The sequence below is a fragment of the Echinops telfairi genome, unplaced genomic scaffold (genome assembly GCF_000313985.2).
Source record: "Echinops telfairi isolate 266 unplaced genomic scaffold, ASM31398v2 ScPeMD7_2;HRSCAF=8, whole genome shotgun sequence".
Lineage (NCBI taxonomy): Eukaryota > Metazoa > Chordata > Mammalia > Afrosoricida > Tenrecidae > Echinops > Echinops telfairi.
The window spans coordinates 70,678,306-70,694,841 of NW_022103898.1; the positions used below are offsets into that span (position 1 = coordinate 70,678,306).

The following is a 16,536-nucleotide window of genomic DNA, read 5'->3' on the forward strand; positions in this document are numbered from 1 at the left end:
GCCGGGGGCTTAAGTGGAGAGGAAATGTTTTGAGAATGATGAGGGCAATGAATGCAAAATGCGTTTTACACAATTGATGTATGTGTGGATTGTGATAAGAGTTGTATGAGCCCCTAATAAAATGATAAATTAAAAAAACATTTAAATTAGGCAGTTGAGGAGAGGAAACTTAATTATGTACATTATAAGATATACCAGGGAGCTTCAAAAAGTTTGTGAGTAATTCCATTATCTTTTCATTCCATTTTTCCCAAATATCATGAAGCCCCATCATATATAATTCACAGATTTTATTACAAAGATAACAATTCCATTTTTTCGCAGAGAAGACTCAAAGATTAACTTTAAAATGTTTGTTCTACTTGGATTGCTTAAACAACCACCACCTCTATGCCAATAAAACTATTATTATACTCACCATTATCTCTATAGTCAAAGCAAACATTGGCTTTTCATTCATCACCTTAATCAAATCTCTAGAAGCACCTGACATAACTGATTACCTGATTCACTTCGAAACTTTCTTTGCCTTTGTCTTTTACCCTTAGATTTGTTCCTCCCTTTCTGGCCATCAAAAGAGAAAGATGAAGTTTTCTGCTCCTATAAAGATTAATAGCCTTGCATTCTCAGAGGCAGTCCTACTCTGCTCTATAAATAAGATTGCTATGAGTCGGAATCGACTTCATGTCAGTAAGTTTGGTTTTTGAATTTTCTGGCCTTCTCTTAGTGATCTGCCTTCCATCCTTATCCTTCATAATCATTTATTTGAAGTTCTGCAGAGCTCCAGCACACCATTCTTCCTACTCTATGCTTTCACCACATATGATCTCACTTCATCCTACATCTTCAATGAGCAAGGATATTCCAATAACATTAACATTTAAAAGTTTAAGCCTAAGTTTTCTTTTGAGTTCCAGATTCACAAAGTTAATGAACACTTTTTGTGCCTCAAAGACATTTATTTCAAAATGGGCATGTAAAAAAACAGTAATTTTTGCAGGGGCAAAGCTGTGAACATGTCTTAGCCAAACACTTTCAAGGAATGAGTCATTGGACCTGGGATTCTCAAGACCATAACCATGAAGGTCAATTAGCATAATACATCCCACAAATACAATATTCTACATTCTATTTTGGTGAGCAATGATTAGTTCCTAAAAGCTTATGAGTGGCCATCTAATGCCACTGATTGGTCTCTTACCATCTGGAGCAAAGAGAAATTAAGAAAACCACAGACATAAGAAAATAATTAGTCCAGAAGGACTAATGAACCATGCAAACCTCAGCCTCCACTACCCTAAAACCAGAAAAACTAAATGGTGTCCAGATACCACTATCTACTGCTCTGATTATGATCACAATAGAACATTCCAAATAATGAAAGAAAACAAAATTCAAAATCAGAAAAAAGGCAAGACTTAGTGGTCAGATAGCGACTGGTGGAACCTTTGAGACTGGACCCTTAGACACCCTTCATGCCAGGAACTGAAGGTAGCCCATTGGCTCAAACTTTCAGCCAACACGCCTCTAAGGAACAGTAACACCAGGGAAGAATGCACTGCTTAGAACAATCAACCATACATTTGCTCAGGGATAAAACTAGGAGGGCAAGAAGGGTCAGGAAAGGATGATGAATGAAAACAGTAAACAGAGAGAAAGTAAGAACAGTATTGTTAAATTGTGAGGATGGCAATAGGTGGCATGAAACGATTTGTGCAGAACTGATTACAAAACTAATTTGCTCTGAAAACTTTCACTCACACCACAATAAGAAGTTTAAAAATATGCATAAGAAGAGAAGAAACACAGAAGGCCATGAGAGGACACAGGAGCTACACTGGCACAAACCAACACACACCACGGATTGCCAGCTGTGGCCAGAAAACAGAAGAAAGGGATAGCACAGATCTGCCCTCAGAAAGAATCAACACTGTGGCCACTCAGATTACATCCTCTGGTGCCAGACTGCGAGAGAATAAAGTTCTGCTGTTTTACACCAAAGAAAATCTACAACAGGAAGAAAACAAACAAACAAACAAACCTGAAAAATCTCTCCCTTGTAATAACCAGTGAGCCATTTTGGCAAATGACTCACTGCTGAAACTAGAAATCTTAGTTATTTTGCTTCTCCCATTTTATAACTCATTGACTTGTTCAGCAGTTACTTCAGAGTGTCTAATGCATGCACTAGGCAATGGGGATACAGGGTTAAACACAATTTTTAACGTCCCTACCCTATGTTGCTCATGAGGCTCACTGCTCTTGTAATTTCCTTTGTCTGGAGTATTCTTTTCCTATCGCACCTATCTATCTCCTCAACAACTCTTTATTCTTCACTATAAGTTTAAGAACATTATCCTTGGTTTGGCACCTAAATAATTCATCCTCATAGCACTAATTATACTTTTCTCTCAGTGAATTCATTACAAATCTTATCATTAATTTATCTCCATTAGAGTGTATGAACCACAGGGTATAGATTTTATTACTTTTGTCCAGTTTTTAATCCTTGGCCATGAACCCATACCAAACTCAAAAAAAGAAAAAAGAGGAAAAAGCCCTCACTGCCATCAGGTCAATTCTGACACACAGTGGGCAAAGTAGACCTGCCGCTGTGTGTTTCTGAGGTTGTAAATCTTTATGGAAACAGAAAGCTTCATCTTACACCCATGCAGCAGATCCTAACTGCAGACTCTGTGGTTAATAGTCCAATACTTAGCTTACTACACCACCAAAGCTCCTTATTGAACCCATATGCCAGCATGAATATTTCAGTTGCTTGGTAAATACTGGTGAATCAGTGAATTACAAGTAAATGGAAATATTTATCTCTTGGGGGAAAAAATTGTAGACTATGATCTTACATAGAATAAGCCCTGTCCCCTAGCCCACTGACAGACCCCTATAATATAGCAAGAAAAATAAAACTTATTTTATGAATACTTATAAAATAAGAATACTTATTTTATGAATATAAATAGTCTAGCAAAACATTTTCAAGTGTTTTCAGAAAATATAATCCAATCTGTCAAAATTTCCAATTCAAATCTGTTTACCAATCTACTGATTCTATAAATATTTATTAAATACCTACAACATGCCACACTATTTAAGGCACCTGTCCAGTGATCTAAATCTCTGTCCCATAGAGCTTACTTTCTTGTAGAGAAAATAAAAATATACAAACACATGTACATCATGGTGGTCTTTTTTTTTTTTTTAAGATAAAAAGGTAAAGGGATTGGAATAATTGAAAAACAAACAAACAAACAAAAACAGCCTGCCAATTTACACAGAGTGGTTGGGGAAGTTGATGTTGAACAAAGTCCTCAAAAAGAAAGGGAGCAACCCATATGGAGAACAGAATTTCAGGCCCAGAAAAAAATGCAAAGGTCTTGAGGCATTTAACTGTTTGGGGCATTTAAAGGCCTACTGCCATGGAATTGACTGCGAATCACAGGGCCTGTATAGGGCAGGATAAAACTGCACCATAAGGCTTCCAAGACTGGAAATCTTTACAGAAACAGATTGCCATATGTTTCTCCCGTGAAGCAGCAGCTGGTGGGGTCCTACTGCGAACCCACTCCGTCACCAGGAGCATGGCTAAAGGGGAAGAATAGGAAAGCTAAAGTCAAGGAATATTGGGAAGAAAATCAGGACTAGTCCCACAGACCATAAAAAAACTTTTATTTTTACACTGGATGAAAGGATGTCTACTGAAGCACTTTTACAAAGGATAAAAATGATCTCTAGCTTGTTGTAAAGGATCCTTGTGGGTAAGGGATAACAAGTAACTAGGGAAAAGCAGAGCAAGTGCAGATGGAAGGAGATCCATTTGGAAACATCCAATTACTCAGGCATGGAGTGACAGTGGCTTACACTAGAAGTGTGCTGGAAGTGGGGTGAAGTCATTGTGTCTTGGATTTATTTCAAGGTGATGGCTAAAAAAGAAGGGTTTAGAGGAGAAACTTGAAATTTAGATCAACAGGGGTGCAAATTGCAACCCAGTCACTTACAATGTAACCATGCAACCTTGAGCAAATTACTTAACAAGCATCTGCACATCTCAGTTTCCTCATGGTATTAACTCAGGCCATTTATGGAAATAAAATTTAATGTGAAAAATAAAAAATCAGGCATAATCATAGTACCTAATGGGCACTCAAAAAGTGGCAGTGATTATCATTGTCATTTTATGTAGAACTGTGGACAGGCCATAACTAAATACTGCTTATTGAAACAAGATGTGCATGAATTGTTGAATATCTGCTTTTACCTAATTCACAATAAAGAAGCTTAAAATAAATACTGCTTATCCTATTATAAAGGACTCCTGGTGGTGTAGTGGTTTGTGCACTGGATTGCTAACCACAAAATCAGCAGCTTGGATCTACTAGTTGCTCTGTGGGGCAAAGAGGAGCTTTCTGCTCCTGTAAAAATTTACACTTCAGAACCCCAAGGGGAGCAGTTCTAGCCTCCCCCGTAGGGTCACAACGAGTCATAATTGACCTGATGTCAATTTTTGAAGATTCTATTGGAATATAAAGAAGAGCATTATCAGTTAATACTGTGCATCATGATCAGAAGCATTTAATGATTGCTTAATGCATACTAAAATTATGAACTGTAACCAAAAAAATTTCAGCCCAAAGCTACAGAATTTTATATTACCATGAAACTCAATTCACCTTATTTTGTAGACAAGAATTTAGGGAAACAGCATGGTGGAGGAAGGAGCGAAATTAGTAGCTGAAAGATTTTAGTTCAAGATTTCTAATAACTAAGGAACTACACTCTGTTTAAGTCATTGAATTTATTCTGGACTTCAGTTTCTTATAAATAAAGTGATACTTAAATTATTTCTTTTTTAAAACTGTTTTATTGGGGGCTTGTACAGCTCTTATCACAATCCATATATACATGCATTGTGTCTGAATTAGTTCTTACTTCTTTTCTTATTAACTACCTGTTTTGAAATAATTTGTATGGTACACTATATTTGCTAAGTATTAATTCTTTTTTCTATGTCAATTATCCAAAGCAGAGTTTTACATACAGAAATAAAAATCACCAACAATTCCTATTAGGTTTTAAAATATTGAGTTAGTTAATTGTGCCAGCCTGGCCGATAATTACATGTGGTGCTGGTTGAAAGGCGGAGGGGTAAATGGGTGGTGAAGCCTTGCCTTTCTAGTTCTCGGGTCTCTTGTTTTGTGATGGTTGTATCGGGTACAGCTGCCTTAGCAGCTTCAGCTTGCAAGATTGACTTCCTCCAAGACATCCCCAAGGAGAAGCCGCATGGATCTATCCCGATGCAGCCCTGGGTGCTGGAGCAGCCGTGTGGAGACCCTTGCCAGTGCTGAGATGCTTACACGTTCACGGACTCAGCTTTCCTCCTGCAGTCGGCATCATTGCCTCTGTTTTGTGAGGTGGAGGACTTTGTGGACTGGTGTTGGGTTAATGGGTTAATGTTGGACTTGTGGGCTTGGGCAGCATTGGGTTGGGATGTTTTCGTGATGCACCTTTTCTTTACATAAAACTCTCTCTTATACATGAGTCGCCATGGATTTGTTTCTCCAAAGTACCTAGACTAATACAAATATTATATAAGAAAAGCACATCGGTAGATAATCTCTAAGACCTCTGATAAAATTTCATAATGCTAAGACATGAAAAGTTGTAAGATAACACAAATCGTTATATGTCTAAAATCTCAAGTTTTAATTTCTTTTAATTTTAATGTGAAAACAAAATGGCGCTTTCTCTAAAGAAAACAAAAAAAGAAACCTGTAAAGTAATTAAAAAAGTAATCTTGCTACAAATGGCTTACTTGTAAAAACACTTGTGGAAAATCATTCAGTACCGACTCAAGTAATTCAAGGCCAAATGTCCGAGTCATTTCCGTCATGCCCACTAGCCAGTAAGGGGCATCAGCATTAACCAATTGACAAAGGTCCTATGAAAAGAAATCAAACAATCCCATGTTTAAAATGTATCTGTCAAAAATCACAGTTGAAAAAAAAAATCAAAGAAAAATTCTCTTTTTTAGGAAAGTTTTCACTTCTCAGAAACGACACATGGATAATGCAAATTTGATAAACTGTACGCTTGATAGACTCCATCAGTGAAACTTTAAACAATTTTATAACCACTGACAATATACAACACATACAGATAAGAGCTAAAATTTCGCATTCTTTAAAGTAATTCTTTAATCTAAAATGAATTAAAATTTCAATACAGATAAGTCTTATTTTACTTAAAAGACTCATTCATGATAGGAAACATAAAAATAGGGATGTGCACATCAAATTACAACACACCATGGATGGTGAACCCAGGAGTTTCAGAGTAGAAAAGCTTTCCATAGGGTTTTCAATGCCTGAAATATGACCAACCTAGACTGGCAGGCCTGCCTTGCATGGCACTAGTGGGTTGTTTCAAACACCAAACATGCGCTTGGTGGTCGAACATAACCTGTTTGTGTCACTAGGAAGCTTAAAACCAGCAGCCATCGAGTAGATCTGACTCAGAGTGACCATATATAAACTAGTCCTCTCTAATACAGGTTTTCCCAACCATCTGAAAGTACAGCATCTTTTTTTTCTTTCTAATTGCCTTTTTTTTAAAAATCATTTTATTAGGGGCTCATACAACTCTTATCACAATCCATACACACATCAATTGTGTAAAGCGCATTTGTACATTCATTGCCCTCATCATTCTCAAAATATTTTCTCTCCACTTAAACCCCCGGCATTAGGTCCTCATTGTCCCCCTCCCTCCCTATTCCCCCCTCCCCCTCATGGGCCCTTGATAGTTTATAAATTGTTATTTTGTCATATCTTGCCCTGTCCGACGTCTCCCTTCACCCACTTTTCTGTTGAAACTTTTTTTGGAATCACTTTATTGGGGCTCATACAGCTCTTATCACAATACATACATACATACATAGTGTCAAGCACACTAATACATTTGTTGCATTGATGAAACTTTTAATATGCTGAAATGGTGAAAAGCAAAGAAGCAATTACCATTAATTTACACAGGAACATTTTTGAACATCCCTAAACCCCAAAAATACCCTAACAAATCATACCAAATAACACAGAAAACCTAAATAACACTATTGTCTAGTGTTCACAGACACAGTTCAGAGGCAAGGGGGCTTGAAGCCCACCATTCGGAGTGTCTACCAGGGGAAGGCCCCCACCTGCTTCTTTTTAACAGCTCAATGCAAAAGAAATGCTGATCCTCATTCACATGGATTTTGCCTTTTTTGCACGCAAGTGAGAATCCTCTTAGGATTTCTTTTACTTAGTGAAAACAAGTACCAATGTAGGTATTTTGGCAAAGCAAAGTGCATGCTCATCATGTTAATTAGATACTACTGTATACAGTAAATGTAGAACTTGCTCTTTAGATTGTAACTTAATTCTACTTTGGACATTTTAATAAGAAAAACCAAATCAGACAAAATTTCAAAATTAAAAAGAACACACAAGATAAAATTAAAATTAAAATCATTTTTCTCAGCAGAAATACCTGAAAAAGCATATATGCATCTTTAGCACAAGGTTTGAGGGTATTGACAGATCTTCTATTACTGTTTCCTTGAACCAGTACTGGTTGTTCTATAATAACTGCAATCAAAATAGGATGAGTTTTAGGAGTTCATAATGGCTTATAAGAAATCTTGTGTACCATTCTAAAGTTACGCATAAAATAAATACTTGTATAAAGAGCTATACACTTTAAGTTCAAAACTATGCCTCCAAAGTGAAAAAATATAGAATTTACTTTTATATAAAGTTCCATAAAAAAATAATTCATTATCTTAGACTCACTTTAACAAGCCTAGTATTTTCGCCCATACATTTGATTTTCCCAGCCTCCCACCTGCAGCCCCTTTATTCCATGAATTTGAAATCCACATAATTTATGTACCTTGAAACAACCAAACACACACAAGTTTACTGTATGGTTAATTACTATTTCATTTTACCATGTATACCATGTATACTCAAATTAACTACTCATTTTATTGTAATTACTATGTCGATTTTATAGGTATTCACTAGCTAAGAGTAAGTATGGTCTTTTCAGCATTTGTTTGGATGCTAACAAGTTATCATACCTACAAATTATGAGAGACTTTTAAATGTTGATTTAAATGTTGATTGTAGTCACTTGAGAGAGCCTGTAAGGGTTTCTACCTGATTCCAAAGTACTAAATGAGACACTAGCTTTGTAGAGACACAACTTAAATTATCAATGCAAGAATTGTATGAAGGCTTGAGTTCATAAAATACTGACATTAGAAATTTGCCATATTGTTAAAAATGTGATTAAGAATATTTTAACTAATTGTGGTATACAGTCTGATTAACTCCTTAACATTCCAAACTGCTGGAAGTCCATCTAGTTTTAGGTTTAAGAAAATATAGAAAAATCAAAGTACGAGAGTCAAAGGAGATATCCTAGTCACCTAAGGGGTTCAGAATGCCTAAAACTGAATGTTAAAAATCCGACCAATGACTAATTTCATGGGAAGTAATTATTAGAGTAGGTAGATTTCTATTAGTTATTAAAACTCCAATCTTTAAAAACTAGCATTGCCAAAATAATATAAAATGTAAATAAAAGACTATAAAACATAAATTATGTAAAGAGAAAAGTAGTTTAATCTTTTGTTCCTTGATTATATGAAGCAAATAGTTTGCTCATGATTGTAGTATCTTGTGATCTTCCCATCTAGTAAGATGATTTAATTTTCATCCATTAAGGATGATAAATGAAAATTATATTATTAAAAGCTATCAAGTCATGGAAATTATGACAAAAGAGGACAATCTACCAGGTCTTTGAGAGGATGTACTTCTAAGTTCCTAGGAAGTTATTAAAAATCACAAAGAAAAAGATGCTAAAAATGACAATAAATGTACTTTGTCAAAATATAATTTTTAATCTTTATAATTTTTATTGACATATGTTAATAAGCATAGACAAAATAAATCACCAGAGGGAAGGTAATCTTGGGAATTTATCCCAAAGAAATAATTTAAAACAAAATAAAAGCACTTTGGAAGACACTCCTACAGCAGTAAATAACAAACAATATGAGGGAGTACCCAAAACTCTGGAATTTTTTTCAAAGCTAGGTATTTAAAATTTTCTACAAAACTTCAAAGTACTCTCCATTACACTTAATACATTTGTCAAATCTGCCATTCCATTCCTGGAAACACTTTTCAAACTCATCTGTTTGGATGGCTGACAGGACCTCCCTCGTTTTTTTTCTTCACTTCCTCTACATCATCAAATCACTGTCTTTCATGTCCCTCTTCATTCACGGAAACAAAAAGAAGTCACATGGAGTGAGGCCAGGAGAGCATGGTGTGTGGGGCAAGAAAGGTATGCTGTTTGTCAAAAACTGGCCCACTGAGATGGCTGCATGAGCAGGTGCAGTCCCCTGTCTGCCACAAATCAGGCCTTTTTTGTCACCACTGTTTTCAGAACCTCTAAATAGAAAGCTTGATTAACAGTTTGACCTGGTGGAACAAACTCCAAATGTACTATCTCTCTCACATCAGCAATTTTTATCTGTTTTGGGGGAGTACCACCAAGTACATTCTGTAAGAGCTTATCAGTTAAGTTACAAAACAATTATAAAATATAATGTAACCATTACATTTTAAATATGATAAAGTAATATGAAAATAATGTTTTAAAATGCATAACATGCAATGTTTCATCATAATGCAAAATTTCACTTCATCTCCAATATGAAACTATGTACACACACATGACAAGAATAAGAGAAATGAAGAATCGGCTTTTTAGAGTTATAAAATTGTGAGCATTTATTTTCAAACTGCCACTATTGAAAAATAAGGCACTGATGGTTATTAACATGCAATGTCAATAATGCCTTTACAATAGACATATTTTAAAGTATCCTAGATGTGGAGTATCCCACATTCACAGGACAAAGGATGGACATCAGGATAGGTAAAACCCAACCACCACCAAAAGAAACATTTGTCACTTTACCGTTATGTCGTTCATCTTCGGCAACCATCCTTTCAAAAACAACAGTAACAACCTGTCTCACTGTAGCAGCAGCTGTATTATTTGTAATATTATCTTTTGTGAAGTGTAGTCGAAAACAAAGAACAATTGCCTAAAAATAAAATTTCACTTCGTTTGAAATAAGAATGAAGAGCATGGCTATTAACTTTATCTCATGTAACTAAGGCAAATTATGAACGACAGCTATTACTGAAAGACTAAAGAACAACTTTAAACAATAAACTATTAAAGGTTCTTGTATTACTCTACTTTCCGTGCGTTGGAAATAGTTCTTAACTAGGAAAAAACTGTTAAGAGTAAAATGAGTGACAGAACAGTTCTTATCTATTATCAAAGAGTAGGAATGTGGAAGAAGTGAGAAACAGCTATCATATATAGTGCTTATCCAATGTAAACACTGGAAGACTCCTGCAGTCATCACTTCAGGGTCAGAGGCAAATTAAAATGGACTAATATATCATATCTATGTCAAGTTATTTTTAAGTGAGGGATTATCACAGGGAATCAAAAATACCCAAGAACACGGACAGCTGTCAACATATTATTTTTCTCATTTCCTTTCCCCCCAGCTCCTTCTTGTACTACTTTTCTCTTTTTCTATTTTCTATTGGGAATTAAAGAAGCTCTGGTGTAGTGGTTACACATTGGGCAGCTAACTTCAACGTCCAAAGTTCGAAACAAAGACAGGGCTTTTTACTCCTGTAAAGAATTACAGTCTCAGAAATTCACAAGGGCAGCTCTACCTTGTCCTATAGGGTCCCTATGAGTTGGCACTGATTCGATGACAGAAAGTTTGGGTTTTTTTGTTTTGTTTTGTTTATTGGTAATAACTAAGCCCACCAAGGGGCTTTACTTAAATATCATTGCTTGATTTCAACTCTAATCTGAGGAAAATAAGTCCTTAATGGTTATTCATGAATAATGTCAATCATCACAACAGCTATTAGGAAGTGTCTTTTGGTTTAAACAGCATCATACTTTTTTCTTTCAAATAATTTACTCAAATATTGTCAAAGACTATATCTACTTTTGGTTTAAAAATTGTTTTTATATAAACAGTTTTACTGGGACATAATCCAAATACCATACAATTCAATAGTTCAATCATAACAAGAAAACCTGCACAATCATTACCACAATCAATTTTAGAACATTTTCTTTTTTCTTATATTCCTAATTATTAGCTCCCCATTTCCCCCTCAATCTCCCCTGCTGTACCCGCAAGGAACAATGAGTCCAGTTAGTGTCTCTTTAGATTTCACCTATCTGGATTTTACATACTGTAAAACATACAAAAATACAAAATAAAGATTCAAAAATGCTAACAATAACAAAATAGGAAAAACCCACAGTTGATAAGAGATCAGAAAATCTTAAAATCTACAGCAACTTTTAAATGGGTTAAAAAGGAGATCAAACGATAAAGTGTTAGATTTTAACTAGTTATATCTGTCATAGTCAACTTTCCAGTGCATTCTGAATAGCAAGACTATTCACATTCCTGGTCATTCAAGCAGGGGCATGTCATAAGAATCAACTGTTCTTAGACTGGAGCTAGAATTAAGTGCAAGTTGAAAACCCATTCCTATATCTATGATTTATATATGCCTTTGAGTCAATTAAGTGGCATCATTATTATTTTATGCTAGAGAACATTATGAATCATTTCCCTGGATAAGGTCATTCTGCTGAGAAAAAGAGATTATACAAGTGGAGGTTGGCTACAAACTGCAATACGTGAAGTACTGACTTGTATAGATTAAGTCCTTTGGTGGTCATTCTCGAAAACAAGTTTCCTACCTTGGACAGTGCTTCATCATGAACTACTGTATTGGTTGTTAAAAGAACAAGAACTGTTTGAAGTAGCTTAAGTTCTTCTAGACTATTTTCCATTAGCTGCCAAAGCATGTTAATTATATTTCCAGCTGCAGTCTGTAAAATAATTATTTCAATTATTTTCAACAAATAAAATATATGTGCTTGAGTCCCAAGTGAGAAAATGTACATAAACCTTACCTTTCCTGGAGAGAATTTCTTGAACACAACAATAAAATCATATTTTTAGATATGCATACATCTCTCAACCAACTTCAGACATGCATTTACTGTTTTCATTTCAAAACAGTAAATTTCTCTAAAATGTAGTACCTCATTAGCATATACTTAAAACAGCAGCATTGCAGTCTTAATACACCTAGTCAAAATCAAAGCTCACATCTATAATCATGAAAGTTATTTCATTTGGACATTTATAAATAATACGGGCATAACCAAATTAAATGAGTCTGCTGCTTGGTCTTATTTTTCATTTCACCAACACATTATAAAAATGGTTAAATGTAAATCATATTAACATATTTATCAATTCAATTGAGGATGCTCTGGTAAGTGTTGGGTTGCTAACTGAAAGGTCAGATGTTCAAACCCACCAGCTGCTCAAAAGGAGAAAGATGAACCTGTATGCTCCTATAAAAACTTAGAATCTCAGAAACCTTAACACAGTTCTAATCTGTTCTACAGTGTCTCCATCAATTGGAATCAGCAGTGGGTGGTGATTGATTATAGTACCCTAAGGAGTGGAGAATTAAGGTAGTATCATTAAATTTGAAAGCAGGATGCAGATTCATAGGGATGAAATTTCTTCTCTTGCTTTATCAACATAAGGTTAGATATAAATACAGTAAAATTAAAGAATATCCAATTATTAACTCAGGTGATCTAGGAAAACAATCCAATACATTTTTCTCAATATTTTTAGAAAACTTATTAACTATGCAATATTAAAAATTAGCTTGCATCTCAAAATTATCATTTATATTATTTAATCATGACTTCTTAGATTAAAAATAGCTTGAAAAAATGTAGTTTATTTTTATTCATTACTTTTATGTGTTTAATATAGTCTGGCAATATTTCAAAACTAAGCCAATTAATTTAAGCACATTGTTATTTATAAGATTGGGTCATATTCTATGCCAAGTATGTTCCAATGTCCCCTCATAAAAAATTCTGTTTCTATTCTTAGGCACACGGTTTAGATAAAAATCTTCATATTACCTCAGAAACAACTTCATGGGACATGAGTCTCTGAATGGCTGCCAAGCACAGCTGAGTGATCTTCGGTTCCTTGGTTCCACAACCCATTAAAAAAGGCTGAACAACTTCTGAGCTGTTCTCTTTCAATGCTTTAGAACACAAAAATTATTAAATTTAATTCATACATAGGAATAAATACTAACGCATAATTATAACCAAAGTGACATTAATAAAAACTGCTTCATGGAAAACAAACACCAAAATATAAGTCTTGTAGTAAGAGTTAAAATATTTCAGGTTAAATGTAGACATTGTATCTAAACTATACTCCTTAACCCTTATCTATAGCTTTCCTTTCTGTTCTCCTAAACACTGCCCTTTGGTTCTCCTCCATCTTCTGCTGTGTACTCTAAGGGCACTTCAGAGTATAGATTTCTCAGCAATTCCATTATGCTTCAGGATAAGTAACCTATTTCTTATAGTACAAAAGAGAAACTAAAATAAGAATGTATACCCTAGAGCAGAATGAGCAATTAAAATTGTGTGTGTACATGCATGCACATGACACACAATACTAGGCATTCAAAAATTTGTGGAAAAATGGAATTTATTCAAGAACTTTTTAAAGCCCATGTGTATGCATATATGTATATGTTCCAAAACATTTGTGAATGAATATTCAGAAACTCCCTGGAATTTTATTGTATGTCTCAAATTTACATATCACTAATTTTTGTTTCAAGCAATAGACAATTAAAAATAAGAATGTCATTCTTCTTATCACTAGGACAGTAAATGAATTGGATGTGGATACCATAATTTGAAGCATTACTTAGTCAATTTTTAAAGAAGTTTTCAAATGTCAACAAAAATAAATGAGGCTAGAAAATGAATTATTCATATTTAAATTTACAAAGTGAAATCAAATCAATATACATTTACTGAGGAGCTATATCCAAAACTCAAAACCAAACTCACTGCCACCCAGTCCAACTGACTCACAGACTTTATAAGACAGACTAGAACTGCTCTCATGGATTCTGAAACGTCAATCAATCTTTAGAGGAGTAGACAGTCTCATCATTCTCTCTTGGAGCAGCTGGTGGGTTTGAACTGCTGACTTTGTGGTTAGCAACGAAATGTATAACCCATTATGCTACCAGAGCTCCTGAATGGCTACACACAGACTATAAAAACAACTTTGTCATCCTCAGGAACTTTTAATAAACAGCACATAATTTTAATTGAAAAGAACACTTAACATGTTCTTGACTTATGTTTTCAAAGGTCCTAAACACATTCTAAAATGTTTTTCTAAAAAAATTTCCAAGTCATTTAGACTCACCATTAAGATTGCAGAATCACTGTTAATTGTACCATCTAAATCTCCAGCTTTCGTCTCCCAACATTCCTTTTATGCTATGATAAAGACTATACTTTCCTGTGATGGCAAGCTAAGTTCCTCAGTATGAATTACTGATGCAGCAATTATAAAAGGCCAGTCTGACTGGCAAGAAATGTGTTTTCAAAAGGATTCCCTCTCATTCCTTCCTCTCGTATATAGGATTCTGATTCAAACCCAGAAACATAAATTTTCCCTAGCAATGTCTCATACCACGGATCCAAATGCTTGAGACATAAAGTTTTATATATATATAACTCATTCTGTTACAATCAATGCAATATAAGGCTATTCTTACCCTACTCTACCCTAAAGAATCGAACATTATTAAATGTTTAGTTGAATTTAAAATTTTAATAGTAACACAATATAGTGATAACTTTTATGATGTTAATGTTTCTCATTTAGCATCATAATAATTTTATAGAAGTTACGATGGGCCCAAATGATCTGAGTTGGTGCCACTGAAGCAATAAGGAGATGGTAAGGTAAGACCTGGGGCCTTGGTATGCAGTGGTTAGCGTTGGACTGCAATCCACAAGGCCAGCAGCTTGAGACCACCAGATGCTCCATGGGAGAAGGACAGGGCTTTCTTCTGAGAAACTCACATGGACAATTCTACTCTGTCCTACAGAGTCGCTAAGGGTCAGCATTGCTTTGATGGCAGTAAGTGAGAAGCTAAGATTTAGGAGCCCTGGTGGCTTAGTAGGTTACACATTGAGTGCTAACCACAAGATCAGCAGTTTGAACTTACCAATTGCGCCAAGAGAGAAAGCTGAAACTGTCTATTCCTATAAAGATTTAAAGTATCAGAAACACAAGGGGGCAGTTCTACTCTGCCCTGTAAGGTCACTGTGAGCTTGTTTTTTTGGTTTAAGATAAGAATTTGAAAATAGGACTATTAGCTCTATTTTCTTCCCATAACGTCAGGTTATCATGCCTTAAAGTAGACAGTATCCTAATGATAATGGACGTTAAAGTGTCAAAAAAGAAGCAAAGTCTTCACTTTAAAGTTGTATATCTAAAGTCTTCAGACAAATAAAAAGAAAATGGATACTGTTATTTTAAAAAGCAAAACAAAAACAACTATTATCTTACAGTTTATACCACCATTGGTTTTAAAGATACCAATAATACGACAAGAAAGAAAAGAAAAGCTAGTGCCAATTTATCTATGCAGGATACTCTTTAGTCACTTGAACTTTTTCTAACAAATGCATTCTCTGAGGCAGCAAAAGCTTCTGGGATGCCTTATTTCTTAAAAGAATATTTCACTATTGTTTCTGGGGTTTCTTGTAAGACGTTCCCACATTCAACATGACTTAAGGCTAGTTTTTAACAATTTTAATATGTGAGTTGTATTTTAATCATAATTGTGTATTAATAGAAACATTTTACACAGTTAGGGTACATTTTAAATTTAACATGTGCAGTACCAACAATACACCTAATCCAACTGATGCAACAATGATATAAACAACCATGATACATGAGACAAATACACCAGTAAACTACACCACCACCTCGCCCATAGCCACTTTAAGATGCTATTAATTGATTATCAACAAAATAACTGCTTTTGGTTTATCTATTTTTTTTAATTCTCACCATATCTAGATTACAACTATACAAGAGAAAGATTATGTGTGGGAAAGAAAGTGGGTGAAGGTGGGTTTTTCCCTTCTTAAAAAATGGAGTGGTCATTGGAAACAGAAATTGTTCTTGCTCTTTATGTATGAAAAACCTGAAAATGACTGACCTTTTAATTAAATGTATTTTAATTTCCATTAAAATATTCAATATAGCTTTGGAGGAAAGAATAGGAACACGTTCATTTCTACCTAACACTTTTAAAAAGCATGGTGTTTACTTATTACAGCAACACCATATGCTTGGTAAATGAGATAGTTTATTCTGCCAGCCTGGCCAATAAACACAAGATGGATTAACTGAAGGGCAGAGAGATAAATGGCTTGGTAAGTCTTGCCTTTCTTGTCTCTCGCTCT

General features: G+C 34.8%; 1 protein-coding gene across 5 annotated transcripts in view; it reads right to left on the reverse strand.

Moving 5' to 3' along the window:
• MON2 (MON2 homolog, regulator of endosome-to-Golgi trafficking) overlaps positions 1 to 16,536 on the reverse strand; it is a 129,055-nt gene that overhangs the window by 85,910 nt on the left and 26,609 nt on the right. For all 5 annotated transcript variants that reach the window (XM_004700487.4, XM_004700486.4, XM_045289923.1 and 2 more), the window contains exons 3-7: positions 13,150 to 13,277; positions 11,893 to 12,024; positions 10,054 to 10,183; positions 7,546 to 7,643; positions 5,831 to 5,956 (exon numbers count right to left, since the gene is read on the reverse strand). In XM_004700487.4, coding sequence (XP_004700544.1) covers positions 5,831 to 5,956; positions 7,546 to 7,643; positions 10,054 to 10,183; positions 11,893 to 12,024; positions 13,150 to 13,277 — 614 coding nt within the window. The remainder of the gene's footprint in view (positions 1 to 5,830; positions 5,957 to 7,545; positions 7,644 to 10,053; positions 10,184 to 11,892; positions 12,025 to 13,149; positions 13,278 to 16,536) is intronic.